General features: G+C 36.5%; 2 protein-coding genes across 3 annotated transcripts; one reads left to right on the top strand and one right to left on the bottom strand.

The window, feature by feature from the left end:
- The first annotated feature begins 5,599 nt into the window (after window positions 1–5,599).
- LOC112742519 (uncharacterized protein At4g19900) lies at window positions 5,600–14,781 on the top strand. Of its 2 annotated transcripts, XR_011870866.1 has the most exons (6): window positions 5,745–7,295; window positions 7,386–7,535; window positions 7,740–7,877; window positions 8,065–8,259; window positions 8,388–8,979; window positions 9,944–14,781. XR_011870866.1 is itself a non-coding variant. In XM_025791757.3 (5 exons), exons 1-5 carry the CDS (start codon window positions 6,040–6,042, stop codon window positions 8,572–8,574), a joined length of 1,926 nt encoding a protein of 641 aa, XP_025647542.2. In that variant the 5' UTR covers window positions 5,600–6,039; the 3' UTR covers window positions 8,575–9,028. The 2 variants fall into 2 exon arrangements, 1 of the variants encoding a protein (XP_025647542.2); XM_025791757.3 differs by lacking the exon at window positions 9,944–14,781 and having other exon boundaries at window positions 5,600–7,295; window positions 8,388–9,028.
- LOC112741967 (TMV resistance protein N-like) lies at window positions 9,120–14,557 on the bottom strand. The gene is made up of 5 exons (XM_025791165.2): window positions 14,001–14,557; window positions 12,832–13,915; window positions 12,438–12,734; window positions 10,010–12,353; window positions 9,120–9,457 (listed from the first exon to the last, which is right to left on the bottom strand). The coding sequence occupies exons 1-4, from the start codon at window positions 14,555–14,557 to the stop codon at window positions 10,302–10,304; spliced, it is 3,990 nt and encodes a 1,329-aa protein (XP_025646950.2). The 3' UTR covers window positions 9,120–9,457; window positions 10,010–10,301.
- Window positions 14,782–18,104: the final 3,323 nt, after the last annotated feature.

Below are 18,104 nucleotides of genomic sequence, written 5' to 3'. Positions count from 1 at the left end.
CATGTATTAGAAGAAGAAGAACAAGTAAATGTCAAAAGAAAGTCACAAAAATACAAATAATAAAGTTAATATTTAAAGAGTAAAAAAATAAATATACAATTTATTTTTTATTTAAATATATAATAATACAAAATTTATATTTATATTGCTAAAAAATGAAACTACAAAAATTTCAATTATTCAAAACATTTATTTATATTGCTTATTTATACATACAATAATAAAACAAAAAAAAAATAGAAAATACATACAAGTCAACCTTCAAAAAGAATATATTTTCGTAAGAACATATGACAAGAAGAATAAAGAAATAACTCAACATCAAAAAAAAAAAGAACAAACATCACAGAAGACTAAGTCCATCAACTAAAATAAATGTAAAAATAAAAATAAATAAAAATATTATTATGTAAAATTTTAATATAAAAAATTTTTATGTTGCAAAATATTTTAAATAAAAAATACAATCAAATTTAATATTAATTTACATATATTTTAATTAATTTTTAAATAATATAATACTTATTAAAATATACTATATATTATCATTAGTTTACTATCCCCACATTACGCAAGTTTCACTCTAGTGTTTAATAAAAATTGAAACTCTAGCTAACATGGCTAAACTATGTCCATACTTATGCCCAGCTCTTTTATTTTGTTAATGTATATATGGGTAAGAAGGAAAAAAGATCCTCTAAAATAGTGACGCTTTAATCATCTTTAAATTTGTAACATTTATTATTTATGAGCCCCACTATCTTAATCCAAGGTTAATAGATAGTCTATTTTTTTTTAATATGAAAATATAACTTTAGAGAAGACGGATTCAAGCAAAAAAAATCTACAAATTGTGTCATATTTAGTCAAAATAAAAATAAAAATTTGAGATAGATATTTTCTAGCATGATCATATTAAAGGGAACTCCGCCTATGTTACACTTGCAGTACATAGCCGGTCCCAAGCCCGGATAAAGGAGGAGGGTTGTGTTAGGTCTTCGGCAACCAACATAAAAATATAGCCGAACCCCATGACATGAATCAAAGACATTATTGCGCTAAAGCTAGGTCGTTGCCCGGAAGCAACGCGCCGTATGGCTCGAGTACGGTGTCAAAGCAAGAGCCGCTGCATCGGTGCCCGAATGTAGTGTTAAATGAGCAAGGGTTCTCGCGTTTTCGTGAACGGACAAGGGTAAATAAACTAGTTCACAAAGTAAAAGGTAAAGGTCGAAGCGACAGAAGGTTGAGATTTGGGACATGGAACATATTCACTTTAACAGGAAAGTCCATGGAGGTGGTGGACACCATGACAAGGAGGAAGATTAACATTATGTGCCTACAAGAAACGAAATGTGTTGGTGCAAAGGATAGGGAGTTGGATACTTCTGGTTTCAAACTTTGGTACACAGGAAAGGTGAAGAATAGGAATGGGGTTGGAATAATTGTGGATAAGCAGTGGAAGAAGGACATAGTGGATGTCAAGAGGGTGGGAGATCGGATCATCTCTATCAAACTTGTGGTGGAGGGAGGTGCTTTCCATGTGATTAGCGCCTATGCACCGCAAGTGGGTTCGGACGAACAACACAAGATAAGATTTTGGGAGGATCTAGAGAGTTTGGTTCAAGGCATACCTTTGGGAGATAAAATTTTCTTAGGAGGAGATTTAAATGGCCATGTTGGGAGAGAAGTGACTGGATATGGGAGTATTCACGGAGGCCATGGTTTCGGGGTGGTCAATGCCGAGGGTAAAACTATTTTGGACTTTTCCTCAACCTTTGATCTTCTCATCGCAAATACATGTTTTAAAAAGAGAGACGAACATCTTATAACCTATAAGAGTGGCATGACAAGCTCTCAAATCGACTTCTTCTTGTTGAGGAGAGTTGACCGGAAATTTTGCATTAACTGTAAAATTATCCCGGGAGAGAGTTTGACAACACAACATAGGGTGCTCGTCATGGATTTTCGCGTTGAGCAAAAGTTGAGGAAAAGACATTATACGAAAAACCCAAGGACGAGGTGGTGGCGGATGAAAGGTGAGGAATAAAGAAGCTTCCTAAGACGGGTAGGAGAAGAGGCAAAGTGGGATGGGAATGGAAGCGCGGAAGAGATGTGGAGGGAGATGGCAGAAGTTATTAGAAGAACAGCAAAAAAAAGATTTGGTGAATCTAAAGGAATAGGACCAAGAGACAAGGAGTCCTGGTGGTGGAATGAGAGTATACAAGAAAAGATATAGATAAAAAGGGAATGCTTTAAAGAGTGGTCTTTATGCCGCAATGCAGATAATTGGGAAAAATATAAGACGGCTAAGAAAGAGACAAAAGTAGCTGTAAGTGAAGCAAGAATAAGAGCATATGAGGGTCTCTACCAGTCTTTGGGCACGAAAGAAGGAGAAAAATGTATATATAAAATCGCAAAGAGCCGGGAAAGAAGAACGAGAGATTTGGATCAGGTTAAGTGCATAAAGGATAAGGATGGAGAGGTGTTGGCTCAAGAGGAGAAGATTAATGAAAGGTGGAAGAGCTACTTCTACGAGTTATTTAATGAGGGACAGAAGACTCTTCCGAGCCTTGGTCGATTATGCACAAGGGAAGAAGATCAAAACTTTGACTACTATCGAAGGATTCGAGATTTCGAGGTAAAAGAGGCTCTAAAGCAGATGAAAAATGGCAGGGCAGTAGGACTTGATAATATCCCGATTGAGATTTGGAAGGGTCTTGGAGAAAAAGGCATCAACTGATTAACCAAGCTTTTTAATGAGATTTTAAGGTCAAAGAAGATGCCTGATGAGTGGAGAAAGAGCACCTTGGTACCTATCTACAAGAATAAGGGGGATATACAAAGCTGCGGAAACTATAGAGGGATTAAGCTTATGAGTCATACTATGAAGTTATGGGAAAGGGTGATAGAACGGAGGTTGAGAAAAGAGACACAAGTAACAGAGAACCAATTTGGATTTATGCCAGGAAGATCTACTACTGAAGCGATATACCTATTAAGAAGGATGATGGAGAGGTATCGTAGTAATAAAAGGGATCTACATATGGTGTTTATTAATTTGGAAAAAGCGTATGATAGGGTATCGAGGGAGGTCTTATGGAAGGTTTTAGAAAAGAGGAGAGTAAGGATCGCATATATTCGGGCAATTAAAGACATATATGATGGGGCCATAACTAGTGTGAAGACTCAAGGTGGTGTGACAGAGGAATTCCCTATTGGTATAGGATTACACCAGGGATCATCCTTAAGTCCATACCTTTTCACATTAGTCTTGGAAGTACTCACAGAGCACATCCAAGAGCCTGTGCCATGGTGCATGCTTTTTGCCGATGATATCGTCCTTATGGGAGAGTCAAGGGAAGACCTAAATAAGAAGTTGGAGTTATGGAGAGAAGCTCTAGAAGTGTATGGTCTACGCATAAGCCGTAGCAAGAAGGAATATATGGAATATAAGTTTAGTCTGAGAAAGGAAAACCCCAATATAGAGGTGAAGATCGGAGAAAACATCCTACGAAAAGTTAAAAGTTTTAAGTATCTTGGGTGCATCATACAGGATAATGGAGAGATTGAACAGGATGTAAATCATAGGATCCAAGCAGGTTGGTCAAAATGGCAGAGTGCATCTGGTTTTATATGCGACAAAAAAGTGCCTTTAAAACTTAAAGGTAAATTCTATCGCACCGCTATAAGACCGGCTATGCTGTATGGTACGGAGTGTTGGGCGGCTAAAGGGGAACACGAACACAAGCTGAGTGTGGCAGAGATGAAGATGTTGAGATGGATGAGTGGTCATACGCGATTGGATAAAATAAGGAATGAAGATATAAGGGAGAGAGTTGGAGTAGCACCCATTGTGGAAAAGATGGTTGAATCGCGCCTCAAGTGGTTTGGACATGTGAGAAGAAGACCGATAGAACATCAAGTCAGGAGGGTGGATGAGATGGAAGATGGACAAAGGGCGAAAGGCAGAGGAAGACCTAAGAAGACCATCTATGAGGTGGTCAAACGAGATCTACATGTAAACGATTTCTCTGTAGACATGATACATGATAGAGCACAATGGCGTTGTTTGATTCATGTAGCCGACCCCACTTAGTGGGACAAGGCTTTGTTGTTGTTGTTGTTGTTGATCATATTGAAGGGATTCTACCTTTAAATCCAATGAATGTTTGTTTCTATTTGAATCTTGTATTGAAGGAAAGTTTGCAAGACCTGTGACTTAATTTGCTAAAAAAAATAAATAAATAAATAAAAAAAATAGATGTATAGTGAGTAAATGTATTTACAAAGAACACATAATAATGAAAACCATGATGAGATAAAGTGGGATCTGTTCTCGAAAGATCAGTATATATCATGTCTAGAGGTGCGTTAAGTTGATATGAATCAAGATTAAATGGAAGAACATGCATTTTTGCCATTCAACAAAATTCACACAAATTGTTTATATTAATATCAGAACTTGAAATAGGTATATTACAAGATTCGAGAACTGTTTTAAAAGTTTTGTTAGAAGCCTAGCCTAACCTATTGTGCAAAGGGATGAGAGAGAGTGCTTACTACTAAAAACTCTAGGAACTGAAACAGAAACAACATTAGACATAGAAGAATTACATATAGTAGTGGACACACTAAGATCTTTGCTAGCAGAATCTGATTTACTACCAAAATTAGAAACACATTGTGTAACATCAGAATTATTTGTTTGAGCATAAGCAATAGCAGCACGTTAAAAAGCATAAACTCCATTCGTAGGGACTTCACAGAGTAGAATTTCTCCCGTGTCATGTGATTTAACAAATAGCAATTGGCATGAAATTCAAAAGCACAACAATTATCCTCAGCAAACTTTTGTACACTAATCAAATTTTGTATGTGTCTAAAGAAATCAAGAAACTATGTCCAACATGTGAAATTTTTGTACCTAAACCATTACCTAATAAAATTTGATCTGAACCTATGAATTATGAGGCAGTAAAAAGATTGGTTTGTTCTGGAGTTATGTGATGAGATGCTTCTATCTCTGGATACCAGGAGCTTTCTGACATTGAAGAAGGAGTAAACCATATATGCTCTTGGGTTATGGAATGAAGATGGTGGAGGGGCATGCTAGGTTCTTTGCATATTGTTGGAATTATCTTGAAAGAGTTGGGTTGAAATTGCTGATCAAACCAGTGAAAGCATGAAAATGTAAAATGTCCAAGCTTCCCCCAAACTTTGCATTGAATTCTTTGGGGAGGAGAATTTGGAAAACGAGAACCACAACTATTGCCTCTCCTTCCAGAAAATCTTCTACTAGCAGAATTTCTATAAGAATAAGTAGTTTTTGTGTAAAATTTGATTGAATTATACTTTATTCATGTTTTTTGAATCTTTCGATCATGTTTTCATGACCAAGAAGCAAAGATTCTACTTCTACAAGGCTAAGAAATCTGACTTTCACATAACTAATGATAAGAACAGTGCATGCTCCTCACTTAATTTTTCTGAAATTGCTTTAATATGATCTTCCAAAGATAATTCATAGCCAACAGATGCAAGAGAATCTACAACCTTTTGGATTTTCTTCAAATATTCTTAATCTGAATTTTGGATACTTGTGAGAAATGTTCTTGAATTTTCTGCCAAACCTGATAGGCAAAGGTACAATCAAGCATTTTGTTCTTGAAGGATGTATCCATGAATGTAAGCAACCATGTCATGAAGTAATGATCTCTGGTTTTGCTAACAGAATCTGATTGCTTATTAATTATTATTCATTCCCTTCAAAAAGGGGACAAGGATGTAGTTCAAATTGAGACTTGAAAGTTGAAATACAGTTTTCCGCTTTGAGTTTGTTAACTGTTAGGCACCTGAGGTGGCATAACAATAACATAACAACATTACCATTTACCAGCTCCGAAATCGAAAGAAAAAAATGAAAAAGGAAGACAGAGACTGAGAGAGAGGTCAGAGATTCAGAATCAGAGACAGTCCAACAAATCAAATGTAGTCGGTCAGTCAGTCATTACTCATTTCACTTTCAACTTCCAAATCAAAATGCTCCGATCCCGCCGCCGCTCCCCTTACGCCGCCTACCTCTGCGCCGTCATCTCCGCCCTCCTCCTCCTCCTCTCCGTCTCTCTCCTCTACTCCCGCCTCTCCCTCACCCACCCTCACTCCTCCCACCTCCGCCGCACTCCTCCTTCCCCCTCCCTCCTCTCCGATTCCACCCCTGACGACCTTTCCTCCGACGACCCCATCGACGAGCTCGACTTCGACGACCAGAACCCCGACCCCTCCCTCGACACCACCGATCCCCTCTCCTCTGCTGGCTACTTCTATGACCCTCTCTCCGCCTCCCTCCGCCGCAGCTTCAAAACCCCTCGTAACATCCACCAGTTTTCCGATCCACAAACCCACAATCACATTCTCCACTTCGCCACCGTCGGATACGGACGGGATGATCGCGCTAAGGCCGCGTTTGGCTCCGACGACCTCCCCGTCGACGACGACGTTAGGAGATTGGCTGCTCAGGTAACCGCCATCGAAGACGCGCTTCTGATTCGAAGCACTTCCCCTCTCAGGAAAGGTTGGGGTGATTGGTTCGAAAAAAAGAGTGTCTTTTTGAGGAAGGATAGAATGTTTAGGTCAAATTTTGAAGTTCTGAATCCGAACAACAATCCACTTCTTCAAGATCCGGATGGTGTTGGTGCTTCTGGATTCACCAGGGGTGATAGGATCGTGCAGAAACTGTGGCTGAACGAGTTCAAGAAGGCGCCGCCGCTTACCAGTAAGAAGGTTCTCCTCTCCATTAACAACAACAAAAATTACAATAATGTAGATAGTTTGAAGAGTGATAGGAGAGAGTTAAGAACAAATAGGGTGAGTGGTGGGATCAAAGGAGGTGCAGAGCGTAGGACTTTGAATGATGGGAATGAATCTATAGAGGAACATGGGAGTGATGTTGGTGGGGATTTGACAGGCAAGGTTCTTTCAGTGACTGCAAGTAATAGTAGGAAAGGCAAGAGTGTGGATTTTGGGAGGGATCATGTGTATGCTGACGATAAGACTTGGGGGTACTACCCTGGATTGCCCCTGAATTTGTCGTTTACCAAGTTCATGGAAGCTTTTTTCGGGAAGGGGAAATGCAGTATGAGGGTGTTCATGGTATGGAATTCACCGCCTTGGATGTACAGTGTCCGGCATCAGCGTGGCCTTGAGAGCTTGCTCTTTCACCACCCTGAAGCCTGTGTTGTGATATTCTCGGAGACAATGGAGCTCGATTTCTTCAAAGATACCTTCGTCAAAGATGGGTACTTATCCTTCCTTCCTTAGTGACTATATTCCTTGTGTGATTTTGAATATCAGAAACTTTTAGCTAAGCTGTTATTTAATTTTCTCAGTTACAAAGTTACTATTGTCATGCCAAATCTTGATGAGCTGCTGAAGGGTACACCGGCTCACATTTTTTCGTCGGTTTGGTTTGAATGGAGAAAGACCAAGTTCTATGCTACTCATTACAGCGAGCTTATCCGTCTTGTAGCTCTCTACAGGTAAGTTTGCCCAATTTTGTTGGCTCTCCATGCTTATTTTATGATGCATTGGACATGTTGATGGTATTTAATTCGACATCTCTAAGTATTAATTAGACTAAGCTGTGAGCTGGGTACTTCTGGTGTTCTGTCTCCCTCTCTCTGGTGAATAACATAATGAAAACGATCACTTAAAGTGGAGATACTTTTCTTTTGTTTTACCAGGTATGGTGGGATCTATCTGGACTCGGATATCATAGTTTTGAAGCCAATATATTTCCTTAACAATTCTCTGGGTATGGAGGATGATCTTGAAGCTGAAAAAGCTTTGAATGGTGCTGTTATGGCCTTTGAAAAGCACAGGTATTGTTAGCTGGCTTTTAACTCGTCATAATGTTTTGGAATTTTTTTAGCATGATATCCTAGGTATTCTCGGAATGAACATCCAAAATCCTGTGGTCATGCATGTTTTGATTAAGTTGAATGAAAGTTTCAACTTTCAAATGCAAGTACTATGACAAATTGAGATTTCATTTCTGGTTCTTTGCAGTCTGTTCATGAAAGAGTGTTTGGAAGAGTTCTATAGGACATACGATGATACCAGTTTGAGAGGGAATGGTGCTGATCTTTTAACAAGGGTTGCAAAACAATTTTTGGGGAAAGAGAATAAATCTGTTAAACAGTTGGAGTTGAAAGTGGAACCCTCTTATATCTTCTTCCCAATCAGTCTGCAGGATATCACAAGGTAGCTTGACCATTTCTCTCTATTGTTAATGGATTATTGACTTGTCATTGATTGTATCCCGTCCCCCCTCTTCTCCCATCTCTCTCTTGTTTGTGCTTTTGTACCTTAACTGGATTAACTGTATACAGATTCTTTAGCGCCCCAGAAACAGAGACTCAGAAAGCATGGCAAGATGCTCTGCTAGAAAGTATACTGCACAAGTCATTAACCTTTCATTTCTGGAACCACTTGACATATGCTCTCATTCCAGAACCCAATAGCCTCGTGAATAGGCTTATGAATCGTGCTTGTCTCAGATGCTCAGAATTACTGTAAAATGCTGGCTTACACCAATCCTGTTTGGAGCTTCCCTACAGCAGCAAATGTCAGAAACTCTGTGGATCTTTGTCTAACATTTTGTTCTTGTAGCCATATTGTTGCTCTTAGTATTGCAGTTCAGAAGACACCAGCTGGTTCTCTTGTACAATTTTGTTGTATAAGTTGCAGAGATATAGTTGATTGAAGTTCGTTAGGGGAAGAGGGATAAAATATACTGAAAAGTTTTTAGATTTAGTATACTACAACCAGCATTATCTAATGCTCGTGTATTTTAATTTATTGTAATTCAAGATGTAGTCTGCATAGAGATGCATGGTTCATCCCTGCAAGGTTTTGGCGGAACTGCAGTATCTAAGTGATATTTAGCTAGTGAAGAAAGCAAGCAAGATGTTATTGTCAAGAGTAAGCCATATTTGACTCTATATATATTACTGGCTTTGATCTTCTAATATTTCTAAATTCTAATTTCAATTTTGCCACATAATAATGTCCTTACTCTTTTAACGGTAGAGGTAGACTATCAACCTAAAGAGGATTCAGGATTTACTACAGGAAATAGCAGTTGCAGTAGTTGAGAGTTGAGACAAGTTTGATTACATTTAGAAGGGGCTTAGCCTCTTTCCTTGAAAATAGGAGAGAATGCCATTTGGGGGAAGAAATGGTTAGCATTTATTTGAGTCAATTAGAAGAAATCCATGGAGGGTTTGCAAATTTTTGTATCTTTTTTCTACCAGTGGAAGGAATCAAACAAGGATCAGAATAATAAATAAATATACTCCAAAAGCTTGATTAACAGAAGTGTGTGCCTCATCTGCAGCTTTAGCTGTAATTGGAACTCCCAAAGTATAGCTTCTTTTTCGTGCAACATGTGAAGTCAGCTCTGTACCAACCAAAATATAACAACTGTTCAGAACTCAGAAATGAATAGCGTATTATTTCTCAAGAAATGTCTCCCTAAAGTATCTACCCTAGTTCACTTGTACTTCACCATCTTCCTAGCTTGAAAACCAAATGGATTATATATAATTAATTATGAAAACTAGCATGCTTTTTTTGTAATATGTTCAATACTTGAAGACTGTTAATATGATAATTAAGTTCTGTTAAAGAATGATAAGAAGCCACCAAATGGCCCATTCAGTACCAAGAAGGTTTTTGTGCAGTGATAAGTGGTTATTGCAATTATGCCTGTCTATATACATATGCCTTGTCAGTGATAAATGTCTTTATCATTTTGTTAATGGATCAAAGTAGTAGAAAATATTTAGCATAGTTGCTTTAAACATATTAGTATCTATTATTCTCTCAGTTGTGACTCAATAATCCTTAATTATTATTATTACTTTATTAAAATCATGAACTGCAGGACTAACTGATGCTAGAGAACTAAGATGGTTGGAAACTGATCTAAAGGGGTAAGTAGCATGCATACCTTGGCTTCAAGAATAGCTGTATTGATCAGCAACCACTGGACAGAATTTCCTTCTGTTGCCTCAGGTTGTGCTTCTTTCTCTTAGTCTCTTTCTTTTTCTGTCCCCATTGAACCACCAACATCCGGGCCCTACTACTTGGAAGTTGGAACCCAACTAAATGCTCTGATCCAATGGAGGTCCCATGAAGAGGGTCTCCAACAAGAAATCTCAACCAATCCCACCTTGGTTCTCTCATCAAAATTCCCAGTTTCACTTTCTGATTGCCTTTTTTCTTCAGGTTGTAGTTTACTCTCAAGTCTCAATGTGAATCCTTTTAGTATTAGCAATCAATAGTGGTCTGACTCCACACTTCTTCACAAGGTCCAACCTTTGAGATGGACCCTTAAATTTAAAAATGACCCTGAGATTCAGGCTGTTTGCATCATAGTACTTGGCTAAGTCCTTGAAATCTTGCATGATGGGAACATTGAAAGCTGGATAGTAGCATATGAATATATGATCTGAATTGAAACCCCACGGCACCTGCATTATAGTTGTGCAATGTCCAAGAAAACGATCATTGGGATCAGAGTTGCCAGCAGGCTTTACAAAGTGATAACAATTAATATCTGGATCATAGCCTTCATTGCTGTTTTGATGAGAACCACCAATTACAAGGCATAGAGCAAAGCCTAAGAACTTCGAATCAATGAACCACTGTTGAGGAATTTCTATGTTCAATGCAGAATTCGGTGTTTGGTAACTGAACCAGTCTGGGATTTCAATTCCTGGCAGACATATGGATATCAAAGGACCAAGAGGTGTTCTTTCTTTCAAGGAAGCAAAAGCTGCCTCGAAGGGGGCATCTGCAATGATGTTGTTGCGCGAATTCTGATCCAAGTTTATGCAATTGTAATAAAAGGCAATCCTCTCTTCCATCAAGATAGTCCTTGAACTTGGAACAATCTCAAGTGATCTGCAATCTGCTGCACAAAAAGATTGCAGGCATGGTGGAAGTTCTGGTACAGACCGGAGCCTCTTGCAATCGACTAAGGTAATGGTTTGCAAATGAGAAAGATCTTTGATGTTCCTTGGCAAGCTCTCAATGTTACAGCCATTTACAGACAGATGTTCTAAAGATCGGGGAAGCTCTGGCAAGTACCGAAGCCTCTGGCACTCTATTAAGGATAGTTTTCTCAGGTGAGAAAGATCTTTTATGCTAACGGGCAGGCACTCAATATTGCTTTCATTTATTGATAAATCTTCCAAAAATGGCGGAAACTCAAGTAGAGGATGAAGCCATTTACACTTTATCAAAGGAAACTTTTGTGGATGAGAAAGATCTTTCATGCTCAGAAGCAAGGAATCAACTTTACTTTCATTTAGGAATATATCTTTCAAGGATGGTGGAAGCTCCGGTGGAGAAAACTGCCTCTTCTTGTTAATTATGGTAAGCTTTTTCAAATGAGAAAGATCTTTGATATTTACAGGTAAAAAATCAATATTTCTTTCATCAAGGGATAAGTCTTCCAAAGATGATGGAAGGCTTGGTAGAGACCGAAGCTTCTTGCAATCCATCAAGGTAAGTTTTTTCAGTCTTGGAAGATCTTTGATGCTTGCAGGTAAGTTCACAATACCGCTTCCTTTCAGTGATAAATCTGATAAGGATGACAAATTCCATGGTTCATCCACAGTTGGACCTTCAAAAGAGTTTTGCTCATTGAAAGTAAGAGACAATTCACCAAGTTTCGGCTTGTCTGGAAAATTCACAAGTCTTTTACAGGAATGAAGAACCAAAGTAAAAAGCTTATTGTTTCGCCAAATTGATGTTGGCAATCCTTTAATTGATGTTCCTCCCAAATTCAGGTATTCCATGTTCTCCGAAGTCACAGAGAAAACTTCAAGGCTTGAACAATCTCTAAGATTGAGCCTTTGTAGAGATACCAAGTGAATGTTGCTTGTGAGACTCTTAAGCTTAGCACAGGATTCCAGATTCAAGTAAACCAGCTGGTTAAGAAGTTGCCAAAGTGATTCTGGAAAATGTTCAATATCTGTCCCTCTTAAGTCCAGGCGTGTCATGTTCTCTGAAGTCAATGAAAACTCATCAAGACTTGAACAGCCTTTGAGAATGAACATTTGAAGAGAAAATAAGTGAATGTTTCTTGGAAGACTCTTCAGATTTTTGCAGGATTCCAGGTTAAACAAAAGAAGTTTGTTGGTATACTTGATAGATGTGGGAACACAAAGCAGACTTGTACAAAGAGAAAGATCTACCCTTTCAAGATTTGGCGCTAGAGATAAGTCGGGGAGATTGGTTAAATTGCTGCAGGCGCGAAGGTTGATCTCTTTCAAGCCTGGAAGACTCTGCAACAATAAAAATAGTGAATTGTAAGGGTTTAACAGCAAAATATTTAACTTGACCTTCTTGTGTATGATACAAGAAACTACCTTAACTCCATCCCATAGTTTTTCAACATGGCTTCCCATCATGGAAAGCACAACAAGGTTGTCCGGAGAAAAGGTCGATGGCAAAGACTTGGAAGGGTATCCATCCCATTGGAGGTACCTCAATTTACTAGACAATGATTCAAGACCTGAAAGAAGGAACAGATTGCATGTCCTACCCCTACTCATATAGAATTTGATGAATCTTAGACTGGTCATCCTTGAGAAGCTCTCATAGCTCAAGTTCAAGACTCTCATTTGCGACACATCTAACATTATGCCTTCAACTGCATCACTTCCCTAGAAAGCAACAATTAGAAAGTTAGTCAATAGAAAGCCGGATTTTGAAACAGGTATAATGTTCTTTGCAAGGGAAGTAAGTTCATGAATTTCTTACCCTATCATTTTTCAGTACATCATAGATTTCCTCGGGATCCCACAACCGGCTGCGCCTTCCAGGGTCTTTGGTTGATTCCTGACGAACAATTTCCAAACCCATTTCTTGTATCAAATCATGCATGTGTAATTCATTTGCATCTGAAAATGTTATTAGAGCTTTGTCCTGCAGGATTCTTATCCCAATATCTGCATAGAAACCACAAATATCAAGTAGCCTTGTAACAGTTTCTTTCTTCTCTCCTTGGAAAAAGCATGCAATGTCCAGAAACATATTCTTCTGTTCATCATCATCTAATCCATCATAACTCCACCTCAACACATTCTGAATCTCCGTATTTGGAATTTTTGTGAGTTTTCTCAGAGCACTGTTCCATTGTTGCAGATTTCTAGAATGAAGGAATGAGCCTAAAACTTTTAAAGCCAATGGATTGCCATTTGCATAATCAACCACCATTTTAGATTGCATCACAAAACCTGATTCAGGATAGCTTTTGTCAAAGGCATTTAAACTAAAAAGCCGAATAGCATGATGAAGGGGCAATCCTTTGACCTCGTATATTTCATCGACCCCTTTGCTAAGGACATGCTTATCTCTAGTTGTGACAATGACTCTACTGCCTGGTCCCAAGAAATTATGTTTTGCAGCAAGAACTTCGAGCTTCTTCGGATTGTCAACATCATCAAGCACTATTAACACCTTTTTTCGGCTAAGCCTCCTCATAAAAAAGGTGGATCTTGCTATAGGTGTGCCGAAATAGTGATTTGCATCCTCTAGTACCTCAGAAAGAAGTTTATTCAGCAAATGCTGTTCTGATTCTTCCCTTACATTCTCCAAGAAGCAGCTACCTTCATATTGAGAAGATAGTTTGGAAAACAAGGCTTTGGCAATGGTTGTTTTACCTATTCCGCCCATGCCCCAAATTCCTATTATTCGAACTTCTCTTGACCTGATTCTCAACAAGGATTTAATGGGAGCAAGATTTTGGTCAATTCCAACAAGATCTTTCACTTCAGGGGGATATATGCAATTCAGTTTTTGCATAACATCTTTGACAACTTCCTCAACGAGTTCAGATTCGATCCTATCATGCATAAAGGAATGGCACCACAAGCATATTTAGAGATAACTAAAGAGAAGAAAGAAAGAATGAATGAAAGATTTGTTACCTGTAATTCTGTGAATCCCACCCAACTAAATTGGCTACTTCAGTCAGAGCAGATTTCCATTTCAGCAGAATGTTGTGTTTGACATCTCTCTCATGTTTCTCAAATGCTTTCTTATAAGTGCCAATTTGCTTCCTAACATGTGAAGGGTCAATCTTATAGAACACAGGTACCACAATGTGGCCCTTACCATGTTTCTTTTGCTCGAGTATTTTGGTGAGTTCACGCATGCACCACGTCGAGGAAGCGTAGTCCTTTGACAGAACAACCACGGACACATTGGAATCCCTTATGGCTTTGAAGATTGAGGAAGAGTTCTCATCTCCCTTGGAAATTCTGTTGTCTATGAAGACTTGTATCTTGCTTTGGTTAAGAGCAGCACAAAGATGGCTTGTGAAGTTGTTGCGTGTGTCCTCGCCTCTAAAACTGATAAAAACATCGTGTTTTTTGGAAGACGAAGATGACGATGAAGCAGCCATAGATGGCAGTGTCCGGTAAGCCATTCTTGGTGGACATGAGATTTGTCTGAGTCTTTGGCTATTGCCGCTACTAACAAGCATGCTGCAATTGTTGTAAGAACAAATTCTGTTGCAAATAGGTGTTAATCAGAATAGTTAGTTGGTGGAATAGAGTTTATGTTTGAGCAAGAATAGTCAACTGTCAATAAGAAAAGTCAAAAGTCAACTTCCACTTCAACTAACTTTTTTTGGATGATTTTTTCAACTCTTTCTAAAATTGCAAAGAAGTTAGAATGAATTCCCTTATGTTAAATTTTTGCATGCCATTAACTACCTAATCTTATATCATATGTATTTTTGAAGTCTTATATTTTAACTCAGTAGTAAGAAATAAGAATTTACAAGTGGTGAAAAAATGTACATTTTATGCCAAAAGAAAATTCTAAATTCAACTATGAAATTAAATTAAAATATGGAAAATTGGAAATGGAAACGTTTGGGGACTAGTGGAGAGTTGGAAAAAACTCTAATTTCTCTACGCGGAACTTGACTTTAATTTTCTAGAAAGTCTTTTGGAACGAAAACAGGAAGGAACCAAGAAACAATTTTGCAATTACTAATGCTATCACTGCCTAACTTCCATGCAAGCATATATCTGGTATTAAATTATACTCTCTTATAGTTTGAAGGAAAAAAAATGCCCAACTTTGATGTAATCCTTTCTGAGTTGACCTCTCATCTCGTAAATTTCAGACAATTACCAGTTTTTCATGGACGACTACCCCCCACCCCCCCCCCCCTCTTCTTTTTTTTTTTTTTTTGTAACACGATATCTTATCTAATTATCTCTTTTTTCACTTTTATTTTTCATGGATGTGAAATAATATTATGTATACATATTTTTTAGATTTTTTTTTTCAAAAGATAATAGTAGTATTTTATTCAATAGAAAAATAAATATATGTCCAAAGTTAGGACAAGAAAAATAGAAAAAAGAGATTTTCATATATTTACGAACTGGTGAAATTGTAAGAAAATAACATAGAAAAGTAGATAGGGAAGAAATCTTACGGTACTATGCATAAGGCAAAATAGATAGCTCCTGCTTCAACTTAAGCGATGTTGCTAGCACTTTTTCTAGAGGCTCCTAGACATGCTCGAAGACTCGCCGACTGAAGGATTATATGTATTCATAACATGAAGCGGAAGAAAAGAAAGTAATTCTAAATATCTATTTTGTGCTTAAATTTTATTCGAATAAAAATCTAAATACCTGTGTACGCTAGTATAAATCACTTTCTCCTTTGATGATACGAAGACGCTATACGTATCCACGTCAAGACCAACTTTTGCTGTCAACTTCTTGACCAATAGACATCTGATTTAAATTGAGAAGCCTCTTGCAACTCTTTATACGCCATAAAATTCTTTTCCAAGAATTAGGCTCACATACGTTTATATGTATAGAGGTAAATGAATAAAACTCTTGTGTTTTATTCTCATCTATTTCCTCTATTCTTGGCATACATTTATAGAGTATGAGATTTGTTACTGATTTTAAATTTGAATCTCAATTCAAATTTATGAATCATATCATAATTCAATTTGAAACAGAATCAGTTACGATTTCATCCAAATTTATAATTCAAATCTAAAAATAAAATAACTAATTATTCTCAAATCTCATTTAATATTCTCAATTATCATACTATTATTATATTCTTGGTGCTAGCAAAGAATATAATAATATTCCATTTGAATTAATACAATTATTTATTTGATCAAATCAAAATAATAATTAAATAATTCTACCGCAAAGATTTAGAACACTCGTTAGCGTGTGACTCCAAATGTTCAATACTAAGCGGGTAGTAAATTAGTTATACTAAATTTACTAATCAAGGTTGGCGTCTAGCAACATTTCTTAACGATCCGATAGTATGAAGTAATATATTTTTACTAAGAATTCGAGAAGAATAAAGTATAATTCCCTCCATCTTTCCAGCTCTTGGTTACTGTTAGAGTATGGTTTAATTATTAAACTCTAACTTGTTACCATTATTATAATGACCTGTGAATGACTTAAGAAACTCATTTCTTCATTCATTCAATTCCCTTGACTAAGGTTTTATTCATCTCAGTCATTATAATCATAGAGCTCAAACTCTTTACTGAGAGTTGATGGATTCTTTATAGACTAATCATTAATTCTACAAGTATTTAAATCATACCCAATGTCGATTCAACTAGCACCCTAGAGTATTAGGTATCCGGAATCAAAGTATAATAAATACATTGTCAATTACTATGATAGTCGCAAGTCAAAAGAAACTCTATTACCATGTTCATCTTGAGAATATCCTATTGATAAATATGCAGTAATTATAACCATTAGGAATTCTCAAATTGAGTCATTTCAATGGTCATATCTCTATATACACCATCTATATGTATAATTTAATAAATGAGATATATTAATCTTCATCCAATGAAGACCATTATATATATATATATATATATATATATATATATATATATATATATATATATATATATATATATATATATATATATATATTGATCTTTCTAGATTATTAATGTCCTTTTTAATAATCCTATGACTAAGGACAATTTAGACTAAATTATAAAAGATTTATCTCTCATTATTATGATCACTATCACAATGATAAATTTGTAGATTTAATGAAGAACCTTATTATATTAACATTTTAATATAATAACAATAACAAATTATTTGACATATAATTAATTGGATTGTGGTACAATCTCTCACTTACACGAGAGCCAATAATGATAGATTGAATCTTGGACATATTATTATTTCAATAATCTCTCACTTGCACTAGAGCCAATCAATCATGTGTATAAATTTTCAATGCATATTTGTATTTATCAAAATTCTTTTGACCTTAAACACCTTAGTTCTTGAACATGTGTGCTTGATCTTTTGTAAAATACACATAGTGCATAATAGATATCAAGTTTTGTCAAAACATGAAATCTCCCACTATAACAATACATATTTTTTATTTTAAAGACAATCCTTATTAAACATGATTATAAAAAATCTAAGTAACCATTAGATCTATTTTTATAGAATTCTATCATTATACAAATATGCTAATTTAAAAAAAATTAGTTTGACAATCAAACCTTTTATGCTTTTCAAGAGAAAGTATATCATCTATTGAGTGGTATACAATTCTAATAAAAGTAATTGTACTCTCACTTTTTCTTTGTAAATACAAAGTTTCTCTTGACATTACATAAATCAAACTTTTCAATTGTCTTGATTTTATCATCAAGTTCTATTTGTTCATCTTATCTTCCTTTGGGAGGGAATCTCTTTTTCTAAAAAAGAGTTCAACCTCTTATCACAAATATTTTGTCTTAAGAAGAGTGAACTAATATCAATTCTATTATTGTGCAATCTCTTAACACATAGAAGACATCTCCAAACTCTAATGTTCTTGGGTTTCGGCTTATGCCCTTTTCATATCTCATATAGGTAAAAACCTAATTTAGTGAGAAATTTGTTAATTTAGCAACATTTTTAAAATGTAGTCCAAATATTTAAAAAACAGTGATTCTCAGCTAAATCAAATTCCATGTTTCTTTAAACATGATG

The sequence above is a fragment of the Arachis hypogaea genome, chromosome 14, assembly GCF_003086295.3.
Source record: "Arachis hypogaea cultivar Tifrunner chromosome 14, arahy.Tifrunner.gnm2.J5K5, whole genome shotgun sequence".
Lineage (NCBI taxonomy): Eukaryota > Viridiplantae > Streptophyta > Magnoliopsida > Fabales > Fabaceae > Arachis > Arachis hypogaea.
This window is presented reverse-complemented; position numbering and strand designations above follow the sequence as displayed.